The sequence below is a fragment of the Marmota flaviventris genome, chromosome 2 (genome assembly GCF_047511675.1).
Source record: "Marmota flaviventris isolate mMarFla1 chromosome 2, mMarFla1.hap1, whole genome shotgun sequence".
In the NCBI taxonomy this organism is placed as follows: domain Eukaryota; kingdom Metazoa; phylum Chordata; class Mammalia; order Rodentia; family Sciuridae; genus Marmota; species Marmota flaviventris.
Window position 1 is genome coordinate 12,708,145 of NC_092499.1, and position 22,235 is coordinate 12,730,379.

General features: G+C 53.1%; 1 protein-coding gene across 5 annotated transcripts in view; it reads left to right on the forward strand.

Moving 5' to 3' along the window:
• Positions 1 to 22,235, forward strand: part of Itpk1 (inositol-tetrakisphosphate 1-kinase) — a 131,045-nt gene that overhangs the window by 95,886 nt on the left and 12,924 nt on the right. For all 5 annotated transcript variants that reach the window (XM_071607585.1, XM_071607589.1, XM_071607586.1 and 2 more), the window contains 3 exons: positions 15,994 to 16,092; positions 16,402 to 16,442; positions 19,540 to 19,705. In XM_071607585.1, coding sequence (XP_071463686.1) covers positions 15,994 to 16,092; positions 16,402 to 16,442; positions 19,540 to 19,705 — 306 coding nt within the window. The remainder of the gene's footprint in view (positions 1 to 15,993; positions 16,093 to 16,401; positions 16,443 to 19,539; positions 19,706 to 22,235) is intronic.

The following is a 22,235-nucleotide window of genomic DNA, read 5'->3' on the forward strand; positions in this document are numbered from 1 at the left end:
AAGGTTCTGGCCAATGGTGTGTGCCAACAGGATTTCAAACACTGCCCGCTCCAGCTACACCTGAAAGCGACGGAACCCTGCAACTTCATAGCCATCCCTAAGGACTGGGTGGAACTTCAGGGAACCCCAGCATACTCTCATAAACAAAGGGAAACCAAAAATAAGGACGCAGCGCGGGGCGTGTTGGAGGTGCACGGGGCCATGCGCTTCCTTGCCACAGGACTTCTCAGGGACATCAGTGTCCGAGTGTGAACCTGCAGGGCAGGCAGGTACTGGGTCTTGCCCTGGTCGTAGAGTGCACTGATTCTTCATATTCCAGTAGAAGGAAAAAATGGCCTGCCAGTCGTGACCTGCCAGGGACTCTGAGACAACCCAGCGGACAGCTGGAGAAACGTGAAAGACGTGCCTTAGAACCAGTGCAGCAGGGCTGGCTGGGGCTCAATGGCAGAGCGCTGCCTGGCATGTGTGGGCCACTGGGTTCCATCCTCAGCATGGCATAAAAATGAATAAAATAAAGTTGTTTAAACAAAAGAGTCAGTGAAACGCCGCAGTCCTCAGCCTTCCCACCCTGTCTGCCGTGGGGTCCTCCTCCCACTTTTGCAGTGCTTCTGGTGAGAGGCCTGCTCAGGAGGCTCATGAGGGCTATGCACCCCAACAATGGAATTGCACATCTTCCCTGGAATTGCCCCTTCGCCTGTGGGACCCTCACTGTTGGGGACTCTCAGATCTTCAGAGGCAGCTGCTGTTCAGTTTGATAATCCATCCTTCTGGTGCTTCTCACACTTGGCAGAAATATGTGTGCATTTAAAAAGGAAACAGAAGCAGGGCCGGGTCGCATGTTTTCTAGTAAAACTTGTATCCCCTCAGTATTCATCTTGACTTCTTTCCATGTCAGCCCGTGAAGACGAGGGAGATGAGGTCTGCCCGTTTTGATGGGAACATAATATTTCAGCCTATAAATGAATGAATCATAATTCAGTCAAATTATTTGGGCTCATAACATTATTCCAGGTTTGTTTGGATTTTTTTTTTTTCCAACAGACAAGGCTATACAGTAAACAGACCTCTGCATATTTCTGGAGAATTAATCCCTAGAAGTGGAATTTCTCATTTGACGATTCTAAACATTGCTCACATTGGCAGATCTCGCTGGATTGCCCTTCAAAAAGTTTGAACAAATTTTCCTCCTAATCATGCAAGTCACCTGGGGGGCATGGAATCGAGTTCATTTGTCATTACTGGCAGGATCGCCTCTTCCTGTGTTTACTCACGTTTCTTCTGCGAGTGAATGTTTGCATGGCGTTTGCCCATCTCTGCCGCATTATTGGTTTTTTCTTATTAATTAGAGCCCTTTCTGTATGAAGGAAATTGTCCCATTATTTAAAAACAAAAAAACAGGGAACCCCATCAATGCAGCAGCATCCTCCTGCTGGGCCACACTGGTATTTTCTGTCCTGCTTTTAGAACAGGTTCTGCCAGAAACACTCCAAATGTTATTTTTTAAACATCTTGAAAACAAAAGGTCTGCTGCATTTGGGGAGCTGAAGCTGAGTGGGGTTGGTGAGGCTGGCCCGGGGTCCAGAGGGGGCTGTGTGTGACTCACTGAGAATAGCTGCCGGGGAGCTAGTCCACACTGCCAGCAGCCAGTCAGGGCTCAGGAATGTCTCTCTGCCTGGCCAGTGTCTGGCTCCTCCACTCCTGGACTTGAACATTCCAGGTGCAGTGGGCTGTCTGGCCTCACAAGACGAGATGGGCCACTAACTTGGTCAGTTGGGAGGAAAACCACTCACGCTGCCGGCCATGGCAGGCTTCGCCCACCTTGCCATGCCTTCCCCTGCTGGGAGATGCCCCGTGGTGGCATTTGTTTCCCTCTGTCCCTCTCCAGAAACACCCCACCCCCATTGCAGGCTCGTCCCCTACCTCCAGTGCGTTCCCAGAAAGCTCACCTGTAAGGCATCAGGGACTGAGGGCCGTTCCCAAGCCGTCCCTCCCCAGTGGCTTTAAATAGCCCCATTACTTTTCTCCCTTGAGAAGGCATGGTAACAGCTACGTTAGTTCCCTGCTGCTGCATAACAGGCGAGGAGCTGAGTGGCTCATTTCTTATGGCACCATCGGAGAGGTCAGAAGTTCTCTCCAGCACTTGCGTTCTCAGGGAGTCATGGGCGGAAACCAGGGGCCAGCCAGGCGGAGTGCTCATCTGGAGGCCTGGGGAGAGAAGCAGCCTCCACTACATTCTTGTGGGCAGAATTCAGTTCAATGTAGGACTGAGGTCCCCCTCCTTCCTGGCTGTCGGCTCCTTCCTTCTCTCATGGCCCCTCCATCTCCAAGCCTGACGGGTGGTCCAGCAGAGTTTCTTCTTCAGAAAAGACCTTCTGCTCTAAAAGACCTCCTGCAGTGAGGCTGGCCCCAGCTCATCTCCTAGTCAGAGGGTGAAGTCCACCACATGTGGATGCTGCCCATTGTGCCAGCAGAGTAGCCATGGGCTCTCCACGGTAACACTGGAACATTTTTTTTAGTTATTCAATTGTTTATCATACATAAGACCACACAACTGTACAGATGCATTGGATTTTATGATTTCCTTTATGTAAATAATGGGTTAAAAACAGTTTTAGGCTTGTTTTTTTTTTTTGGTACTGGGGATTAAACCCAGGGGCGCTTAACCACTGAACCACATCTCAGCCCTTTTTTATATTTTATTTAGGTACAGGGTCTTGCTGGGCTGCTGAGGGCCTCTCTAAGTTTCAGAGGCTGGCTTTGAACTCACAATCCTCTTGCCTCAGCCTCCTGAGCCCCTGGGATTACAGGCATACACCGCTGTGCCTGACTGGATTTTGTTTGTTTGTTTTTTGTTTTTGTTTTTTGGTAAGATGTGGCAACCAGCATAGAAAAAAATGACCTGACCCTTACAGTGTTTTAACCTCATGTTCCACGTTCCTACACAGCAGAAGCTGCTGGATTCTATTTGATATTGCTGTATTCGTCAAGGTGATGATTCTTTTATTCACCATAAAATTTTATGAACTGCTGAGTTCAAAAAAAATCATCCACAGGCTTGACATATAATTGCAAAATGAATATGGATTTTCTGATTGATAACAAAAAATTGTGGTTTATAAAAATGGATATTTCTGGTGCTGGGGCTGGGGCTCAGCGATAGCGCACTTGCCTGGCATGTGTGAGGCACTGGGTTTGATTCTCAGCACCACGTAAAATGAATAAAATAAAGGTCTACCCACAACTAAAAATAAAACTAAAAAATTTTTTACGAAATAGATATTTCCAAGTTTCCATTCACATTTACAAAGTTTTTTAAATTTAATTATTTATTCTAATTTGTTATACATGAGGGCAGAATGCAATTCATTTCATATTACACACACAGAGCACAATTTTTTAAATATTTATTTATTTTTAGTTGTAGTTGGACACAACACCTCCATTCCTTCATTTATTTTCATATGGTGCTGAGGATCGAACCCAGGCCCCTGCACATGCTAGACGAGCGCTCTACCGCTGAGCCACAATTCCAGCCCTAGAGCACAATTTTTCAAGTCATTGATTATACACAAAATATTTTCACACCATTGCTGTCTTCATACATGTACTTAGGATAATGATGCCTAACTCATTCCACCGTCATTCCTACCCCTTTGCCCTCTCCCTTCCCCTCTCTCCTTTCGCCCTATATAAAGTTCCTCCATTCCTCTCATGCTCACTCCCATCGCCATTATGAGTCAGCATCCTCATATCAAAGAATACATTCGGCATCTGGTGTTTTGGGATTGGCTTGCTTCACTTAGCATTATATTCTCCAACTCTGTCCATTTACCTGCAAATGCCATGATTTTATTCTCTTTTAATGCTGAGTAATGTTCCATTGTGTATATATGCCAGAGTTTCCCTAGCCATTCATCTACTGAAGGGTATCTAGGTTGGTTCCACAGTTTAGCTATTATGAATTGTGCTGCTATAAACATTGATATGGCTGTGTCCCTGTAGTATGCTGTTTTTAAGTCCTTTGGGTATAAACCAAGGAGTGGGATAGCTGGGTCAAATGTGGTTCCATTATCAGATTTCCAAGGAATCTCCATATTGCTTTCCAGATTGGCTGCACCAATTTGCAGTCCCACCAGCAGTGTATGAGTGTGCCTTTTCCCCCACATACTCACCAACACTTATTGTTGTTTGTATTCTTGATAGCTGCCATTCTGACTGCAGTGAGATGAAATCTTAGAGTAGTTTTGATTTGCATTTCTCTGATTGCTAGAGATGTTGAACATTTTTTCATATGTTTGTTGATTGATTCTATATCATCTTCTGAGAGGTGTCTGTTCAGTTTCTTTGCCTATTTATTGATTGGGTTATTTGTTTTTTGGTGTTAAGGTTTTTGAATGCTTCATACATCCTAGAGATTAGTGCTCTATCTGATGTGCTTGTGGTAAAGATTTGCTCCCATTCTGTAGACTCTCTGTTCACCTCACTGTAGACGATATGATTCTATATCTAAAAGACCCAAAACATTTTATCAGAAATCTCCTAGAACTAATAAATGAATTCAGCAAAGTAGCTGGATATAAAATCAATGCTCATAAATCAAAGGCATTTCTGTACATCAGTGACAAATCCACTGAAAGAGAAACTAGGAAAACCACTGCATTTAAAATAGCCTCAAAAGAAAAAAAAAATACTTGGGAATAAACTTAATGAAAGAGGTGAAAGACCTCTATAATGAAAACTACAATATGCTACAGAAAGAAATTAAAGAAGACCTTAGAAGATGGAAAGATCTACCTTGTTCTTGGGTAGGCAGAATTAATATTGTCAAAATGATCATACTACCAAAAGCACTATACAGATTCAGTGCAATCCCAATCAAAATCCCAATGACATTCCTTATAGAAATAGAAAAAGCAATCATGAAATTCATCTGGAAAATAAGACTCAGAATAGCCAAAGCAATCCTTAGCAAGAGGAGTGAAGCTGGTGGCATTAACATTCCAGACCTTAAACTATATTACAGAGCAGTAGTAACTAAAACAGCATGGTACTGACACCAAATAGACCTGTAGACCAATGGTACAGAATAGAGGACACAGAGTCTAACCCACATAACTACAGTCATCTTATATTAGACAAAGGCGCCAAAAATGTACGTTGCAGAAAAGATAGCCTCTTCAACAAATGGTGCTGGGAAAGCTGGAAATCTACATGTAACAAAATGAAATTAAACCTCTATCTCTCACCTTGCACAAAACTCAAAGTGGATCAGGGACCTAGGAATTAAACCAGAGACCTTGCGTCTAATGGAAGAAAAAGTAGGCCCAAATCTCCATCATGTTGTATTAGGCCTCAACTTTCTTAATAAGACTCCTGTAGTGCAAGAATCAATAAATGGGATGGATTCAAACTAAAAATCTGCTTCTCAGCACATTTACATAGTTGTAAGCCTTTCTTTTGTTTCTGTTTGTGTATAAAAACCTGTTTTGTTTAGAAAAAGTCAACCTAGTCAGCCACATGGAGTTGACCAAGGAAAAGGAACCGCGGTGTTCTGCTGAGTTGTTTGAAAAGGGGTGGACCTTTTTTTTCATATTTATTTTTTAGTTTTAGGTGGACACAGTATCTTTTTTTTTTTTTTTTAAACAAAGGATCGAGGTGCTGAGGATCGAACCCAGTGCCTGGTGCATGCTAGGCCAGTGCTCTACCACTGAGCCCCAGCCCAGTAATGATGGTGACTGACAGGAGGCTGGAGGAATCCCACAGGTCCTCTACTCCACACTGGCTTCCGTTGAACCCATCTGATCCTCAGCAACCTAGGACTGTCCCTCCCATTCACAGAGTGGGAAACCGAGGCCTAGAGAGGTGAAGGAGTCGTCTCAGGGTGACACTCACTCCAGCAGCCAGGAGCAGCCAGGAGTAGGGGCCAGCAGCACGGCTGGCTGGACACTGACATCTCTGGGTCTCTGAGTCTCTGAGGCAGGGATGGGAGCCTCAGCTCCTTCCAGGCTCAGTGTTCTTCCTGGGCACGATCGGTGGCGAGGAGTGAGGCTCTCTTCCCAAACACTGCCACGTGTGGCTTTGATCTTGAAGGCCTTGGCTTGCTCATGTGCCAAGTGGAGGTTATATAATGGACCTGTGGTTTGCTGTGAGGACCCCGGGAGCTGATGCCCTCCAGCATTTGGCAGGGAGCATGCTGCCTGTGCCCGTCTGGTCGCGGTTCACATTGAGCCCCGCCTGCGCTGTGTACCGTGCCCCCACAGAGCCCCCACGTGTCGTTTCTGTAAGCCTCTGTCCTGTTTGTCTGTCACTGAGCAAGCCAAAACAATGGCTTAAGACAATAACAGGTGTTTATTTTGCTCACAAACCTGGGGCTTGGCTGGGCTCCGCCAGGCCGCTCTGCACTGCAGTCTCATAGGCTTCTGCTCAGCAGGACAGTGACCGAGCAGCCAGGCTGCTGCCTTGGTGGCTCAGGGGCCCAGGGCATATGTCCCAGGAAAGAGCCCCTCTTCTGGCCCTGCCTCCTGAGGCTCTGTTCTACTTGTCCCTGCGGCTCTTGGGCCAGCCCCCTCAAGGGGACAGGATTTGGAGTCCACTTCACAATCGAAGGAATGGAAATTGGCTCTTGTGATTATGGAGACTGAGAGTCTAGGATTTTCCAGCTGGAGAGTAGAGATCCAGGAGAGTGGGTCGTGAAGTTCCAGCCAAGTCCAGAACCCTGGGGGCTGGGAAGCCTAGGTCCTAGCTGGAAAGCAGAGGCCAAGAGGAATTCTCGTTCACCCACCTCACCTTCCAGTCGGGCCTTCAAATGACTGGACGAGGCCCAGCACACTGGGGAGGCCAGTAGGCTCTACTCCGTCTCCTGATTCCAATGCCGTCTCACCCAGGCATGCCCAGAATAACGTCTCACCAAACACACAGCATCCTGTGGCCTGGTCATGCTGGTCTAGAGGGTCACCATCCCACCACTGCAGGCCTGCTGTGTTCTGAGCTGGGTGCCTGGCCCTGGGCATACAGCGGTGAGCAAGGCGGACAGCTCCTGCCCTCTCTGAGCCTCCCTGGGTGTCGGGGAGACAGATGCGAAGTAAACATTTATGACAGGGTGTCCAGGTGCCAGGCACTGAGCCCATGTCCAGAGGTGGGAGCTTGACTGAGACCCTGAGTGTAGCTCATGTGGTACATTTGGTAGGGAGGAGGGCTGGCGGTGCAGGCAGGCCCCCGTCCTGGGGCCTGAGGCTGGAGGAGTGGAGCAGGTGGCTTAGCCTCAGACTGGACTGCTCCTTTCCACACCTGCCACAGGGACACTCAGGAAATCTGCTTCCTCCCCTGTCTGGGTTGGATCTGAGGTGGGAACATAGGCCTGGCCTGGCCTTTGTGGCCCGAGGCTTATAAGGTCACCTCTGGTCTACATGGTTAGAGACCTCTCAGAAGCAGCCCCTGCCTTCCCGACACCCCCAGTCCTCATGTGACCTTGCCAGGTCTCAGGCCTCAGATGCTCTGGTGAACTGGGTGGTGGGAAATGCCCAGTCCTGTCTGGTGAATGGCTGCTCCAGCTGCCTCCAGTGACCAGGTGCCCCAGGGATTGTCTGCCTTTGGTCCTGAGAACCCACCAGCCCTGTGGGAGCTCCTCAGTGCCTGGGTGGCACAGTCAGGGCCTTTGGTCGTCCCTACTCCGTGGGATCGCCTGAGAGAGAATCTCTAGAATGGTCTAGAGGGTCACCATCCCACCACTGCAGGCCTGCTGTGTTCTGAGCTGGGTGCCTGGCCCTAACTACAGCCTTAGTTATTCCTGGTGCCAGCCCCTGAGGAGCTCCCAGCCTCTCATTCGTCCCGAGGGCTGTAGGGTGGACCTCAGGGAGCTCGGGAGGCAAGCCAGCTCCAGTTGGTCACAGCAGTGAAGTCTTGCCTTGGGCTTGCCGTGTGCCACACGTGCTCAGGGTGGTGACTGATGTGCACTCAGCCATCTTCACGGCAACCGCTGTTGAACCTCCTGCAGGTGGGGAGAGAGACCCCGTGGTTATGCGGCCACCCAGATGATACGGTGGATCCAGGCTTGGGACCTGGCACTTAGTCCTCGGGCCTTTCATGCTATTGAGGGGCTTTGGCTTAGCCACAGGGGCCACAGGGATGGCAGTCTGCAGCTCCTGGAGCCAACCCAGGGCTGCAGCAGATTTTCAGTGGTTTCCAAGAGGCTCCTCCTTCCCACATCCCCAGGACCTGCCAATTTCAGGGCCTGGAACTTTTGATGTCTTAATAAACAAAACAAAACGTTATTTCCATTTTATCTCATCCAGGACTATTACTGGTCCTGTAGACACAAGGGTCATGCCTCTGCTATTCAGTTGTTCCTACTTTTTTGAAGGGACGCATCCTATTGAAATCCCAGCATGCTGAGGGCCTGCTGGGCCCTGCCCGCAAGGGGCCCTCAGGCCACAGGGAGAAATGAGTCACTTGCCACAAACTGGGCGTAGAGGGGTGCAGAGTACAGATGAGCACAGTGTCCTGACCCACATGTCAGGGAATAAGCAGGAGTGTCCTAGGCCACAAAGAGGCCAGCAAGGGCCTGCGGGGCTGAGGGACCAGCACGCGCAGGCTCCAGGGCTGGAAGGCAGGGCTGAGTGTGCTCCGGCTCTTGCTTTAAGGGATTTGGTGAGAACCTGGATCCTGTTGCCTCCCCTGGTCCCGCCACCCCCATTCTGGTGTCTGCTACCCCATGGGGACCTCACTGCCCCCTTGTGAATAAGGCTGCTTCCTGTCATACAGAGAGGGCCCTGGGAATGGGGAGTGGCCCAATAAAGCAGAACTGAGCCCGGCTGTGAGGGGCCATGTCTGAGGCACCCTGCCAGCTTGCCCCGCACCCCGTGGGAACCTGTGTGTTGACATGGACCTCCTCCTTCAGACAGGAGGTGGGGACGCAGGCTGGTGTCTGGTGCATTCATTTCTTCACTCCTTGCTGGAAGAACAGCCGTGGACTTGATCGGCCAGGCCCCTGCCCTCATGGGTCTGCCTTCTGTCGGGCCTACCCAGTGGGTCAGCAACTCCCTGGCCGAGGCTGGAGGGTTCCTGCAGATCCTGCGCCCTCACAGGCCATTCAGACACCACCTCTGCGCCCTTGTGGGTCTCTAGTGCAGGTGGAGTGATGCCCGAGCCCTGGGCTGGCTCTCCTCCCTGCTCCTGACCTGCAGGGAGTCCATCTGTTCCTGCTGGCCTCACTCCTGGGAGCACCTGGGAGCCCAGAGCCGCCCTTGCTGTGTCCCCGGGAAGGGTGTGCACAAACTGGCGCACCGGACTCGCCCGTCACCCCCAGTGGCTGCTTTTTTGTCTGGCTTTCGCAGATTCCACAACACTTCCGCAACTCCACAGGTGGACAGGACTGGCTCGCCCCATGCCTGCTGCCAGGCATGCCAGGACCGGGAAGCACAGGGTGTGCACCTGGGTCTCTCTGGGCCTGCGTGCAGGACTTTGTTCACTGTTAAGCACTTGCCTGCCCCGAGCTGCCTGCCTGGCCTGGGGTCCCCCAGCTGGCCCCAGATGACCATACGTAGGGGGTTGGCTTGTTCATCATGCTGCCCACCCCCTTCCCTCTGTAAAGGACCTTCCCAGATTTCTGAACATGGGATCAGCCAGGGCTGAGGAAGGCATTGGACACAACAGGTGGTTACTGGCACCATAGCATAGCCCTTCTGTTCTTTTGGGACACACTATGGCAAGAACCACTGAAATGCTGATTCCCGTGGACCCCGGAGCTCACTTCTGGGAACTCGGCTATGGAAGTGATTCAGTGCAAGCCCACAGCCTCGTCAGCCCTGAGATGGAGAAAACTTGTCTGTCATTAGGGGGGAGCGTTGCCGGTCAAGTGGCCGGGAGAGGCAGAGCCACCAGAAAAATAGGTGACAGTAAAAACAGAACTGAGAAGGAAATTGACTTGTTCAGAAAACCAGCAAGTGAGGATGAGGACGAGGCTCTCAAGGGTGCGGCCCTCAGCACCTGGGTGTGTGGCGGGCCCAGGAAACCCCACGTGGACACTGTCCTGACTGCCTGCTCTCCTGGGCTTCCCCAGCAGCCCACCCCACTGTACGGCGCGTGAGACTCAGCGCTGTGAAGTCGTCGTGATTGGTTGTCCCAGGGTCAGGGAGGCTGGCTGGCTTCAGAGCTGCCCCCGTTGTCCTGCTGTGTCCAATGTTGTCATTGGTCCTCTTGTTTTCTTGCTAGTGCTGTGGTGGCTGCCACCATCATGAGAAAAAGGTCACCTGCAGAGTGGGCAGGGCAGAACTGTGTGCCCCAATGCCAGTGCTGGCCCTGACCCCACCAGGAACTCGGGTGGCCTTGAACCTTTCCCTCCCCCTGGCTGGATCGTGACCTGTGGTTGGGCTTGCCCCTCTCCAAGGGCCCTCCAGCTCCACAGGCTCTGATTTGAGGGGCGGAGAGGGAAGACGGGAGCGCTGCAGCTTCTCGGGGGCTGAGGGAGCAGTTCTCAGGAGAAGCAGCCCAACCGCCAGCCAAAGTAGCCTTCTCCCAGGCCCCGCCCAGAAATAAAGATGACAGATCAACAGCAGCAGCAGTGGCTTCCCGGGGACCAGAAATAGCCTCACGGGCTCCCAGGCTCACTTACCAGAGCATCTGCCCGTTTCCACGTGGGCAAAGGGCTGCTGGCGGGGCTGCCCTGAGCTTCCTATGGGTGAGCAGAGGAGCTTCTGCTGTCTCCGTCCCTCATGTGGGCACTGCTATGTGTCAGCTGGCACGAGGTGGTTGTGTACCCCCGCCCCATGCTGCAGGGCCTGGTTCCCTCTCCAGCCTGCCCCGAGCTGGGTGGCCGCTGCGCTCACCTGCTGGACTGACCACAGGGCCAGGATCCAGGCTGCATGAGGTAACGGAGGCATGCTGGGCCTGTCGCTGGTTGCTCCCCCAGCCACATAGTCTCTGGGCTGCCCTCCCCCGCCCCTGCTCAGCGAGGCCTCGTGGGGCGCTTCCCTCACGTACCCCATGCTTCCCCTCCCAGCTGTACCACTCCTCTGTGTGGGTCATTTCCCGGCCCCTTGGGCTGGAGTGAGCTCCGTGCAGGGAGGGGTGTCCACGATCACACACTGTCACAGCTCAGAGTTCAGGGGGCGCTCAGTGCGTTTTTGTTGGTGGTGGCGGTGAATGGTTGTCGAAATCAAATAAGAAGAGTGAGTAGTGTCCAAGTCCCTAGTGATTTTACAGGCAGGTCAGGTGGACTACAGGTGGCCAGAAACTGGCTCAGGCAGCTCAGATGTTGTTGGTACCAGCAGTTCCAAGTGGTCTACAGCCCAGTAAGGCACAGATCCTCCCCTGCCTCAGCTCTGCAGGATCTGGGCTGCCTTCACCTAAGATTGGTTCCCTGGGCCTCAGCTTGGCACACGGGTCTCATCTGGCCATGGGATTGGGCCAGGCTCAGCTCCAGCCCACCCCTCCCCAGAGTCAGTCAGGCATGCAGCTGGTGGTGTGGACAGCCAGCTACGAATCAGGATAGACAAATAAGAACGTTGACTGTGTGGTTGTGCCCCTCTGTCCTGACCCACTTGGCCCCTGCTACCACCGGGGCTGCCATCTTATACACAGGATTTCAGAGAGCTGGGTGTGTCTGAAGCATACGAAACTTTTGTGCTTCAAGGAGAACTATAAAGGAAGGAAAATGACAACTCATAGAATGGGAAAATATTTGCAGACCGTATGTCTAATAAGAGACTAGTGCTGGCGCCACATGTTCGTTGGGAGTATCTTGGCCTTACAATTCTTCTGAACCTGTCACCTCTCGGGGGAGTGTCCTTGTGCATCACCTCTCGGGGGAATATACCTTCATTATCTCTGGGGGAGGGTGTCTCTTCGCTGACTTCACTGTGAACTCAACAGAAATGGGGACAGATCTTTGCAGGTTTGTTGGAAGGTATTATTTAGCTCGCTGTCCCTTGGAGAGCACTCAGTAAGTGGCACTGCTGGCTTTTTAAAAATAAAATTTTTTTAATGGATATAATTCACATTGCTAGGAGCAGAGTTGCCAGGTCACATGGTAACTTTTTAACTGCCCAAGGTCCTGCCAGACTGTTCCTGAAGTGGCTACGTCGCTTACATTGCCACTGGCAACGCATGAGGATTTGAATCTTCTACATCCTCAACACAGGAATCCCTGATGGTGAATGATGTTGAGCATCTTTTCATGGACTTATTGTCCATTTTTATGTCTTATTTTGAGAACTGTCGTACTCAAAACCTTTGCCCAGAGGCTGGGATCATGGCTCAATGGTAGAGCCCTCACCTGGCATGCATGAGGCACTGGGTTCGATCCTTGGCACCACATAAAAATAAAATAAAAGGAATTGTGTCCACCTATGAGTAAACAAACAAAATAACAGAAAGCTTCTCCCATTTTAAAATTGGGTTGACTTTTTATTGTTTAGTTTTAATTGTTCTTTATATGTTTTGAATACTAGTCCTGTACCCAATATATGATTTGAGAATATTTCTCCCAGTCTCCGGGTGTCTTTTCACTTTCTTTATAGTACTTTTTGAAGCATGAAAGTTTTTTATTTTGATGGTATCCAGTTGATCTATTTTGGCTTTGATTGTGCTTTTAGTGCCATATTTAAGAAGATATTGCCTAATTCAGGGCCATGAAGACTCACACAGATGTTTTCTTCAAAGGGTTTTGTAGTTTTAGCTCTTATAGTTAGTTCATGATCCGTTTTTAATTAATTTGTATGTGATGTGAGGTAGGATTGCAATTTCAGTCTTTTTCTAATGGATAACAAGTTGTGCTAGCACCGTTTGTTGAAAAGAAAATTTTTTCCTCATTTAAGTTCCTTTGGCAACTGAGCACAGGTGAATGAATTCACATCCGGATTCTCCATTCTCTTCCATGGATCTGCATGTCTGCCTTACGCCTGTACTGTACTGTCTCAGTGACTCGCTTTGTAGAAAGTTTCACTTATTTCTTTGTTTTTGTGGGCTGGGGATTGAACCCCAGGCCTTGTGCAGGCCAGGCTCTCACTCTCCCATTGAGCTACACCCCAGCCCCATGGTAAGTTTTGGAAAAAAAAAAAAAAAAGTGAGAGTCTTATAGCTTTGTGCTTCTTAAGATGTTCGGATTATTCTGGGTCCCTTGCATTTAATGTGAATTTTAGGGTCAGCTTGTTAATTCCTGAAAAAAAAAAAAGGTATTTCAATGGGTATTGTGTTGAGTTTATAGATCAAAACATTGCCAGCTTAATAATGTTTACTCTCTGTTCATGGACCTAGTGTGTCTTTCCATTTATTGAAGCGTTCTTTAATTTCCTTCAGTGATATTTTGTAGTTTTCAGAGTTTGTTTTGTACTTATTAAATTATTCACAAATATTCTATTCTTTGTGAAGTTTTTATAAATGGAATTATTTTCTTAACATCACATTTAGAGTGTTCATTGTTGGGTATAGAAATGCATTTGTATTTCCTGTGTTGCTCTTGTATCCTGCAGCCTTGGTGAACTTGGTTATTGTTAGCTCCAGCTGAGTTGGGAGGGTGTGTGTGTGTGTGTGTGTGTGTGTGTGTGTTTCTTGGGATTTTCTATGTACCATATCATAATATTTGCAAACAGACGTAGTTTTCTTTCTTTCTTTCTATCTTGATGCTTTTTATTTCATTTTTCTTGTCTAGTGGCCCTGTCTAGAGTCTGCAGCAAGGTGTTGACTAAGAGTGGCCAGAACAAATATCCCTGCCTTGCTCCTAATCTTAGGGGGAAAATACCCAGGCTTTCAGTGGTGGATTTGATGTTATCTTAAAACGTGGGCTTCTGAGGCTGCTCTTTATTAGGATGATTAAATCCCCTTCTTTCTAGTTGTTGAGTGTTTGTACTGTAAAAAGGTATTAGATCTTGTGAGATGCTTTCTACATCATTGAGATTTATGTGTTATGCTTTCATCCCTTATCACAGTGGTGGCCCCCTTATCCATGGGGGATATGTTCTAGCCTGGAACTTCAGCTAGTGCCAAGCCCTACACTTACTGTGTTTTCCCTATACTACATCCATATGATAAAGTTTAATTTATGGGGGGGCGTGTGGCTTAGTGATAGAGCGCTTGCCTGGCCCTGCACGTGTGAGTTACGTGTCGATCCCCAGTGCTGAAAAAAGAGTTCGTAAATTAGGCGACCATCTCATAACAAAATAGGACAATTCCAGCATCCCTGCTCTTGCACTTTGGGGCCAGTATTAAGTAAAGCAAGGGTTCCTTGAGCGCAAGCCTGTGTTCTAGGACAGCTGATCTGGTAACCGAGGCGGTGACTGTGGTGTCGTGCTGGACGCAGGAATGAGTCGGGCTGTGACGTGGGTGGTGCAGGCTGGAGAGCCCCTCACCCTGCTCGTCACCCTGCTCATCACCCTGCTCACCAGGTGCGGTTTAAAGCTCAGTGCTCTGTAGATGGCCACAGGCGGCTGAACCTGTGGAAAGTGGGACTCCGCACAGTGGGCGGCTGGACTGCAGGGGTCGCCTTCGTGCTTCCCATTGCTGAAGCTGCTGCTGTCTCAGTACTGCCACCGAGCAGAGGAGATGCTGTTAGGGACACCCTGAGCCCGCAGCCATGGTCGCTAGGCTGGACCTGGAGCCAAACCACCCAGTGTGCCCTAGGCCGTACCTCTTTTTGTTTGTTTGTTTTTAGTTGTAGTGTACATAATGCCTTTGTTTCTATTTATTTATTTTTTTTATGTGGTGCTGAGGATCGAGCCCAGCGCCTCGCATGTGCTAGGCGAGCGCTCTACCACTGAGCCCCAGCCCAGCCCAGGCCATCCCTCTTGCTCACTGTTAGATCCACACCGGGAGCGTCTCCATGGTGCCTGCTCCCTCAAATGGAAAGTGGGAGTGATGGTGGTGCGTCCTCAAAGGCTCTTTGAGGATGAACGAGTTGCAGTGTAGCCACGTGGAACAAGTGCGGTGGGCCCAGGTCAGCAATCAGCAGTGGTGTGTGACAGTTGGGGTCACTGTGGGAGCCTGACAAGCTCCTGTCTCGTGCCTGCTCCTTGCAGATCCTGCAGTTTACTGGGACCTCAGCATCACGCCCCCGCAGCGGAGCGGGGCAGTGGCTGTGTGACTGTGATACTGAGCCTCCTGCCAGCCCTCCCATCCTTCATGCTGAGGGAGGGCAGATGAGGCCGGTGTGGGTCACAGCCTGCAGCGAGCACCAGGACCCCCCATCTCCCCAGCTTGATTTTCCTGACCTCTCTTCTTCCGGGCTGCTGGGTAGACCTGGCTCCTTGCCCTGGCTCTTTGGTTGACTGTCCTATGACCTTGGGCAACAACCACCCTGGGCCTCTGGTTCTTGACCCACAGCAGCTTCAGGATGGAATGAGCACTGCTCAGGGCTCGCCACCCCTCCAGGGGCCTGGCAAACGTGGACTCCCAGCTGCCCTCCCAGGGCCCCCAGAGGAGCTCCTGTCTGGAGTCCAGACTTGCCCTGGTGGGGTGGGATTCCCAGGGAGGCGAGAAGCTCTTCTGAGCTGCCCTGTTCAGCTCTTGCATTGCTGCTGAGGTCAACAAGGCTGGCTCTCGTGCCCCAGTGTGCTGACCTGGCCAGCCAGGGAGTGGACAGCTCTGGGGACAGTTCTTAGCTGCTTTGCTCTGGGTTTGGCTTCCAAGTTTGGGGGGACAGGGCACCCTGCCCTGTCCATGTGCAGTCTTTCCCAGCCCTGTGCCAGAGGTATGGAGCGGGCCCACCTCCTGGGGGCTCGCAGTCTTTTGGAGGAAGGGGACTATGATGGAGGGGTGGCAAAGGTGGAAGCGACGTGTGTGTTTTTCTTTTCTGTGCGCTTCAGGTTTTCTAGTTAGCATGTAAGAATTTTATAATTACAGAATATTGCTGGGAAATGTAGTTGAAGAATATGCTGCTCTTGTCACACACACCCCACGCCCCACACAGGGGACCATAGAGCTTGGGACCCTCAGGGCTGGGGGTGGGCAGGGTCCAGGACGGCCCTGGAGGAGGCGCTGACCTCCCCTCCCTCTGTGACGTAGATGACAGGATCTGCTCGCCGCCCTTCATGGAGCTCACCAGCCTGTGCGGGGACGACACCGTGAGGCTCCTGGAGAAGAACGGCCTGGCCTTCCCCTTCAGTACGTAGCCGCGTGCTCGGCCGCATGGCCACAGGCAGGGTGGGTGTTCTAGGCCCGCAGGGTTGGAATTGCTGAGGGTGGCCCAGGCTTTGCCTGCGGAGGGCACAGCCCCAGGCGCCTCCACGCCACCACTGCGCGGGTCCTGCCTGGGATGGTGGCATCTGTCCACGTTACCCCAACTGCAGCACTGCCCCGTTCCCCTTGTGGCTGCAGGAGTTTTGAGGGGGTCCTCTGGGGAGATGCCCTGTTTCCACCAGTCAGACGTCAGGGCTCACTGATCCTCTCTGCTTTCCTCTCTCCAACCCGCAGTCTGCAAGACCAGAGTGGCTCATGGCACCAATTCTCATGAGGTGAGTGGAAGTCTTGATTGTCCCTGTCCCTGCCTCTCTGCACCTGCCACCCCTGCCCTGTCACCCCAGTGGGTCTTGCTGGGACCCTGCCAAGCTCCCGAGCACAGCCTCTTGGTGTGCAGCTCCCACCCCGGCTCCCTGGACTTGAGTGGAGGAAACAAAATGTGGCAGCTTCGCAGCCCGTCTCCAGCCTCTCTCACCTGCTCCTGTCCCTGAGGCTAGGACGGTGCTGGGGCTGCTGTGACAGAATGCCACACACACTGGTGGCTTGAGCAGTAGACACTGACTCTCACAGTTCTGGAGCCGCGGGTCCCAGATGAGGGTGGTGCAGGACTGGGTTCTGTAAGGCTGCTCCTGGCTTCTCAGTGTCACATGTGGCCTGTACATAGCGTGTGTGCCGTCGCTTGAGCAGAGCGTGCCCAGAGGGTGCTCATCGCAAGGTGAGGGTCCCACCGACCTCACCCAAACCTGACTGCCTCCAGACACCCTCATGCTGGGCTCAGGGCTTCAATTCATGGATGGAGGGGCATGTGGTCCCTAGGGGAGCCCAGAGAAGTCACACCCAGCCTGACCTGTCCCTGGCTGCATGTTGTCTGGTCCAGAGTGCCAGGCACTGGGCTGGGAAGGCTATCTCTGCCCACCAGGGCGCTGAGGAGGAGGACCACGCCCGCTGGCTAGCTGTGCCCCACTTGCCCACCCGTCCATCCTTCCCGGTGCACTTGTGTCTGACCCTCCTGCAGGTGCCAGGGAACAGGTGCCTAGGCTCCACCCCATCCCTGTGGGAGACAGTGAGTCCTTAGGGGGACTGCACCTGTGGGACATACGTGGCCGTGAGCTGTAAGCACTTGGGGGTGAGAGAAGCAGGCAGTGGGCAGGGCCCCAAGGTCTCTGCTGCCCTTCCCGCCCTCAGGAACCACAGGGGATGTCATCTTCAGGCCCTGGGCACAACCCAGTTTGGGCTTCCCATTAGGCAGTTGCCCTGGCATGCAGGGTGGGCCCTGTAGGGAAGACCTGTCTCCCGCAGCCCTGCCATCAGAACATCCCCCACCAGGGGAGACTAAAAACAGAAGCCGGCAGCAGCGACCTTTTCTAGATTTATATCGTGCTCCTTGTCCCTGGGAGATATTTAGGGGAAATGTCTATAAACAGTGTCAGCAGGGGGTGTGCTGCAAGGGGCAGCCCTGCCCGTGGGAAGGAGATCTTGGCCTGCTGCAAAGATCAGGGGGAGCCTCCTGTGGGCACTGCCTTCCCGTGCTTGTTCAGCCTGGGCATCTGCATGGCCGCAGCCAGGGAGAGGGCAGCCAGAGGATGCCCCTGTGCCTGCTTCCCTCACTGCCAGGGCAGCTTCCTGGCCACCGTCTGCCCATGGTCACCACAGAGGCCCTCTGTTGGCAGGTCCTCGTGTCTTGGTGCACCCCTGAGTACCAACGGTGTGGGTGGACCGGTCCATGCCAGAGAAGGCCCCTGGGCAGGGAGCAGCCACATGGAGCCCCAGGCCACGTGGGGACTGCAGCCTTGGGAACCCATCACTGCTGGACGGCGCTGCCAGCTGTGAGGTGCTCGGCAAATGACCCTGCCTCTGAGTGTCTGACCTGCATTTATGCATGGGGACTTCGCAGTGACTGTGAAGGACGCGGGTTACCGTGGGGCCCGCTGTGACCTGGCCCAAGGGAACTGTTTGAAAGCTGGTGTGGAACCAGGACCCAGGGAAGGTCTGCATCCAGGTGGGCTCCTCTTGGCAGGCTCCGAGGGGTTGCACAAGCCTCACCCCCCAGTGTGGGTCCTCACCCCCAGGAAAGTTCACACACCCCCTGCCCCGCCCCCATCCCCAGTGCTCTCCCGACCCACGGCAGTAGTGTCCACCTGTTGTCAGCATTTGGAGACCCATGTGTGCCGTGGGACTTGGTGCCTGGGGCCTGTTGGCCTCAGAGGGTCGCTCCCTTGGGTGTGGGTGCCCTCCACAGGGTGGGCACACGCCTCCCATAGGTCAGGGTGTCCAGCTGGTTTGGCCAAGGTTGAGTTGGTGTTCACAGGACTTCTGGGTGTTTAGGTTACAGAGGGTGAAGGCCCTGCCCATGCCCACCTGGGAAGTGCCGGTTGCCTTGGGCCCAGCTGGTTCTGGGGCTGCCTGGCCCCATCACTGTTGCTGGAGGCGAAGGGGATACCCTGGCCCACCCCAGCACACACTGCACTGGTTTCCCCAGTTGGCCTGGATTTCTGCTTCTGTCCTGCCCAGCTGAGCACCAGGCATGCAGGGTTGGCAGCTGTTGAGGCGGCCAGCTGTCCAGGCCCTGTGCTCCTCCTGGGGCCTGTGGGTGGAGGGATTAGCCGTGACCTAGCACAGTGGCTGGCTCCAGTGGGCCCCATGATCCTTAGAGCAGACAGACCCCATAGGCCACTACAGACCCAGCCTCCGTCAGAGCCGAGAGGATGTCTGCAGCCCCTCTGCCCTCAGTACCACCCCACGTCCTCAACCAGGCATGATCGCCCCAGAGGAGCCGGGCACCAGGAGCCAGATGCGCCCATTTGTGACACCTATGTGGCCCCTGCGTAAGAAGTGAGGCCCATGCTGGGCACACCTGATTCCATTCCAGGCTGTCATCCTCCAGCAGGTCACAGACCCTGCTGTCTTATCGATAACAGAGGGTGGTGATGCGAGGGTGACACCAGGTGATTCACATGGGTGTTAGAATAGGGGCTTGCAGTGAGTGCTCAGTAGGATCAGCTTGGACCAGGTCCTCAGGTTCATATTCACAGCCTAGTATCCCGCCTCCCCATCCTGGATCTTTGTGGAAGAGCCCCCAGATGTCAGAAGGGTTGAGTAGCATAAGACCTAGGGGCCCCACTCCCTGGCACTGTGAGGAATGCTCTCAGGAGTTGTGCAGTGCACCAGCTATTCACCCCTACCTGGCGGCCCCGTGCGTGCCGGACTCCGACTCCCGTAGCAGAGGTGACTGACGCAGGCGTTCTTCTCGCAGCCGTCTCCACTCACACGTGTCCCTGGCTCAGGATAGGGAACGCTGCTGGTAATGTGCTGTTGTGTTGAAGGCAGGAGGGTGGTGGGCTCTGACGCAGCCCGTGTCCCCTGTCTCCCCAGATGGCCATCGTGTTCAACCAGGAGGGCCTGAGTGCCATCCAGCCACCCTGTGTGGTCCAGAACTTCATCAACCACAACGCCGTGCTCTACAAGGTGTTCGTGGTGGGCGAGTCCTACACGGTGGTCCAGAGACCCTCGCTCAAGAACTTCTCTGCGGGCACATCAGGTAACTGCCTCTCACACTGGGACGAGCACAACTGTCTGTCCTCCCACTTCCCCTGCCGCTCGTGCGACTTCTGGAGGCTGGAGAGATGCCCTGAGGCTGAGTTGGTGCAGCAGATGGATAAAGAGGTCTTGGAGCACCCTGTCCCAGCAGGCTGCTGGGAGACCCTCGAACCACCATCAGCCCCAGAAGGCCCCTGGAAGCTGCCTGTGCCCCAGACAGTTCCCAGGACCCACGGTGATGAGACGGGGAGGGAGGTGCGGGGCGGGCACGGTCAGCCAACTCTGCAGCCACTCGGGAAGCCGGCTGGTCCCCCACCTCCCTGCCTCTTGTCTCCACTACCCCAGCACCAGCTGTTTCTGCAGCCACCGGGGGCACCAGTGCTCTGGAGCCGGCAGCACCTGCCATACTGAGGATCCCGACGCGGGACTTCAGGTCCCGGGGCAGTCACCCCCCCTACCTAGTGCAGGGCTGCACGTGTGCACACCTGGTCAGCCAGCGTGCTCTGAACCATGGAGGGGGGTCCTCAGTGTCCCTGGGCAGTGATGTCACATGCTGATGCTGTCCTTCAGGGCCCTAGAGGTGGTCCTCTAGGAACAGCCTCAAGACCCCACTGAAGCTTCCCTCAGCCCTTACCTCCTTCCAGGCCTGGCACCAACCATGAAAAGGGATGGGGCTGTGGGGCTGCTGTAAGGAATGTTCTGTGGGTCCTGAGGCCACTCTAAGGCGAGTTCCAGAAATCTTGGGTGTTATAGCAATGCCTCAGAGTAAGTGGAGCCTTCCAGAGGGCTCCTGGGAGGCCCGTGCCTGCCCCGTGCAGCTTGCTCAAGCGCACTGCACATTTCTCTCTCAAGGGAGATGCCCTCAGGTAGGGCGTTGGCCTGCCCGGGCCTCCTGAGGACCCGCCTGGCTGCCTGTCACCTGCCTGCTGGCCTGGAGCAGCTACCCGTCGTCCCCTCCAGCTCTTCTTCCCCTGGGTCACTTTCTTTCCCTTTCCTTGACTGAGTGGACAATGGAGCAGTGTCTTCCTCTCTCTGCTGAGTCTCAGCAGTCTTCTGAGCCAGGGTCAGGACAGCCCCTTCTGACCCGGTCCAGCACCGCCCTGGGGCGAGGGGATAGTGTGGGTTGGGTCAGTGGATGCGTCCACTAGGGGACATTCTTCCATGTGTGGCCTGAAGAGGCTGACATTTCACACAATGTTTTTATTATTTTCCTGATTTTAAAAAATACGCTTTATGAAGAATGTGTAACTATTAAATTAAGAATAGTTAGGGCCGGGACCATAGCTCAGTGGGAGGGTACTTGTTAGCATGCATGTGGCCCCGGGTCATTTCAGAACCACACACTAAAAAGCTCTCTATGTCTCTCTTGCCTTTTTTACCCAAATCACTTCATTTCTAAGATAAATTTACTGCCAGATCTCCTTTCTCATCCACACAAAAGTGTGTTTGTGTGCTCTTCCTTCCTGGTTGTAAAATGGTGGCCCAGTTCCCTTCTCAGTGCGTGGGGAGCCCTCCTCTCCACATGTCCCTCCTCGTGGCTGTGTCTCAGACCCGGGCCAAACAGTAAAGACACACAGGACAACCGAGTGACTTCCAGTGACTCTCCGATTCTACCACTGTCTTGCGGTGAATGGGACGTGGCAGGGGGCCCGGCGCTCACATTCAGGCCTCTTGGGGGCTGTAAGGCCTCATGACGGCAGCTCTGTATGATGCACTGGTTAAACGGGGCTGGGGGGCTCTGGCCACTTTCCAGCACCCACCTAGACTGTGGCTCCCACCGCCCAGGGTGGCGGATCCCACACTTCCTGTGTCCAGGCTGGGAGCTGGGCTCCTTGCTCAGGGCTGCTCTTGACCTGGGGGGAGTAGAGACAAGGACTTGTCTCTCAGCTGCCATTTGCTTTTGATTCTCAGGAACACTTTTTTTTAAATATTTATTTTTTAGTTTTAGGTGGACAAATACCTTTACTTTGTTTATTTATTGTTGTGCTGAGGATGGAACCCAGTGCCTCACATGGGTGAGCAAGTGCTCTCCTGCTGAGCCCCACCCCAGCCCTCCCAGGAACATTTTTTCACATGTCAACATCTCCAAAATCAGGTGTGTACTTAATAGCAATGGCATCCCGCAGACACCTTGACTGGAACCAGGGTAAGCTCTTATGGAGAGGTGTGACATTGGCCACCAAGAACACGAGGAATGCGCTGTGTTCCTTGCCTGAGGTTCACGTGCTCTCTTTACCACGCTGGGGCAGAGGGACGGCTCTCTTTGTTCCCTCTCTCTGTGCAGTGGGGCTTCCTTGACCTGAGGACGCAGGGCCAGGGGTCCCAGCCCTGTGCAGGGGCCTATTACACTCTCCATCCTGGGCCTTTTTCCCTTAGGGAAGAAGAGTGGTACCTCCTACCATGTAGAGCTGGATCTACCAGAGTCCACAGGGTAGATGGCTCCAGTGCTGTCCCCATTACTAAAAGCTGCTGTTGCTGGATGGGAGCAGCCTAGAGATATGTAAATGAGTGGGCGGGGCTGTGCCCAGGGA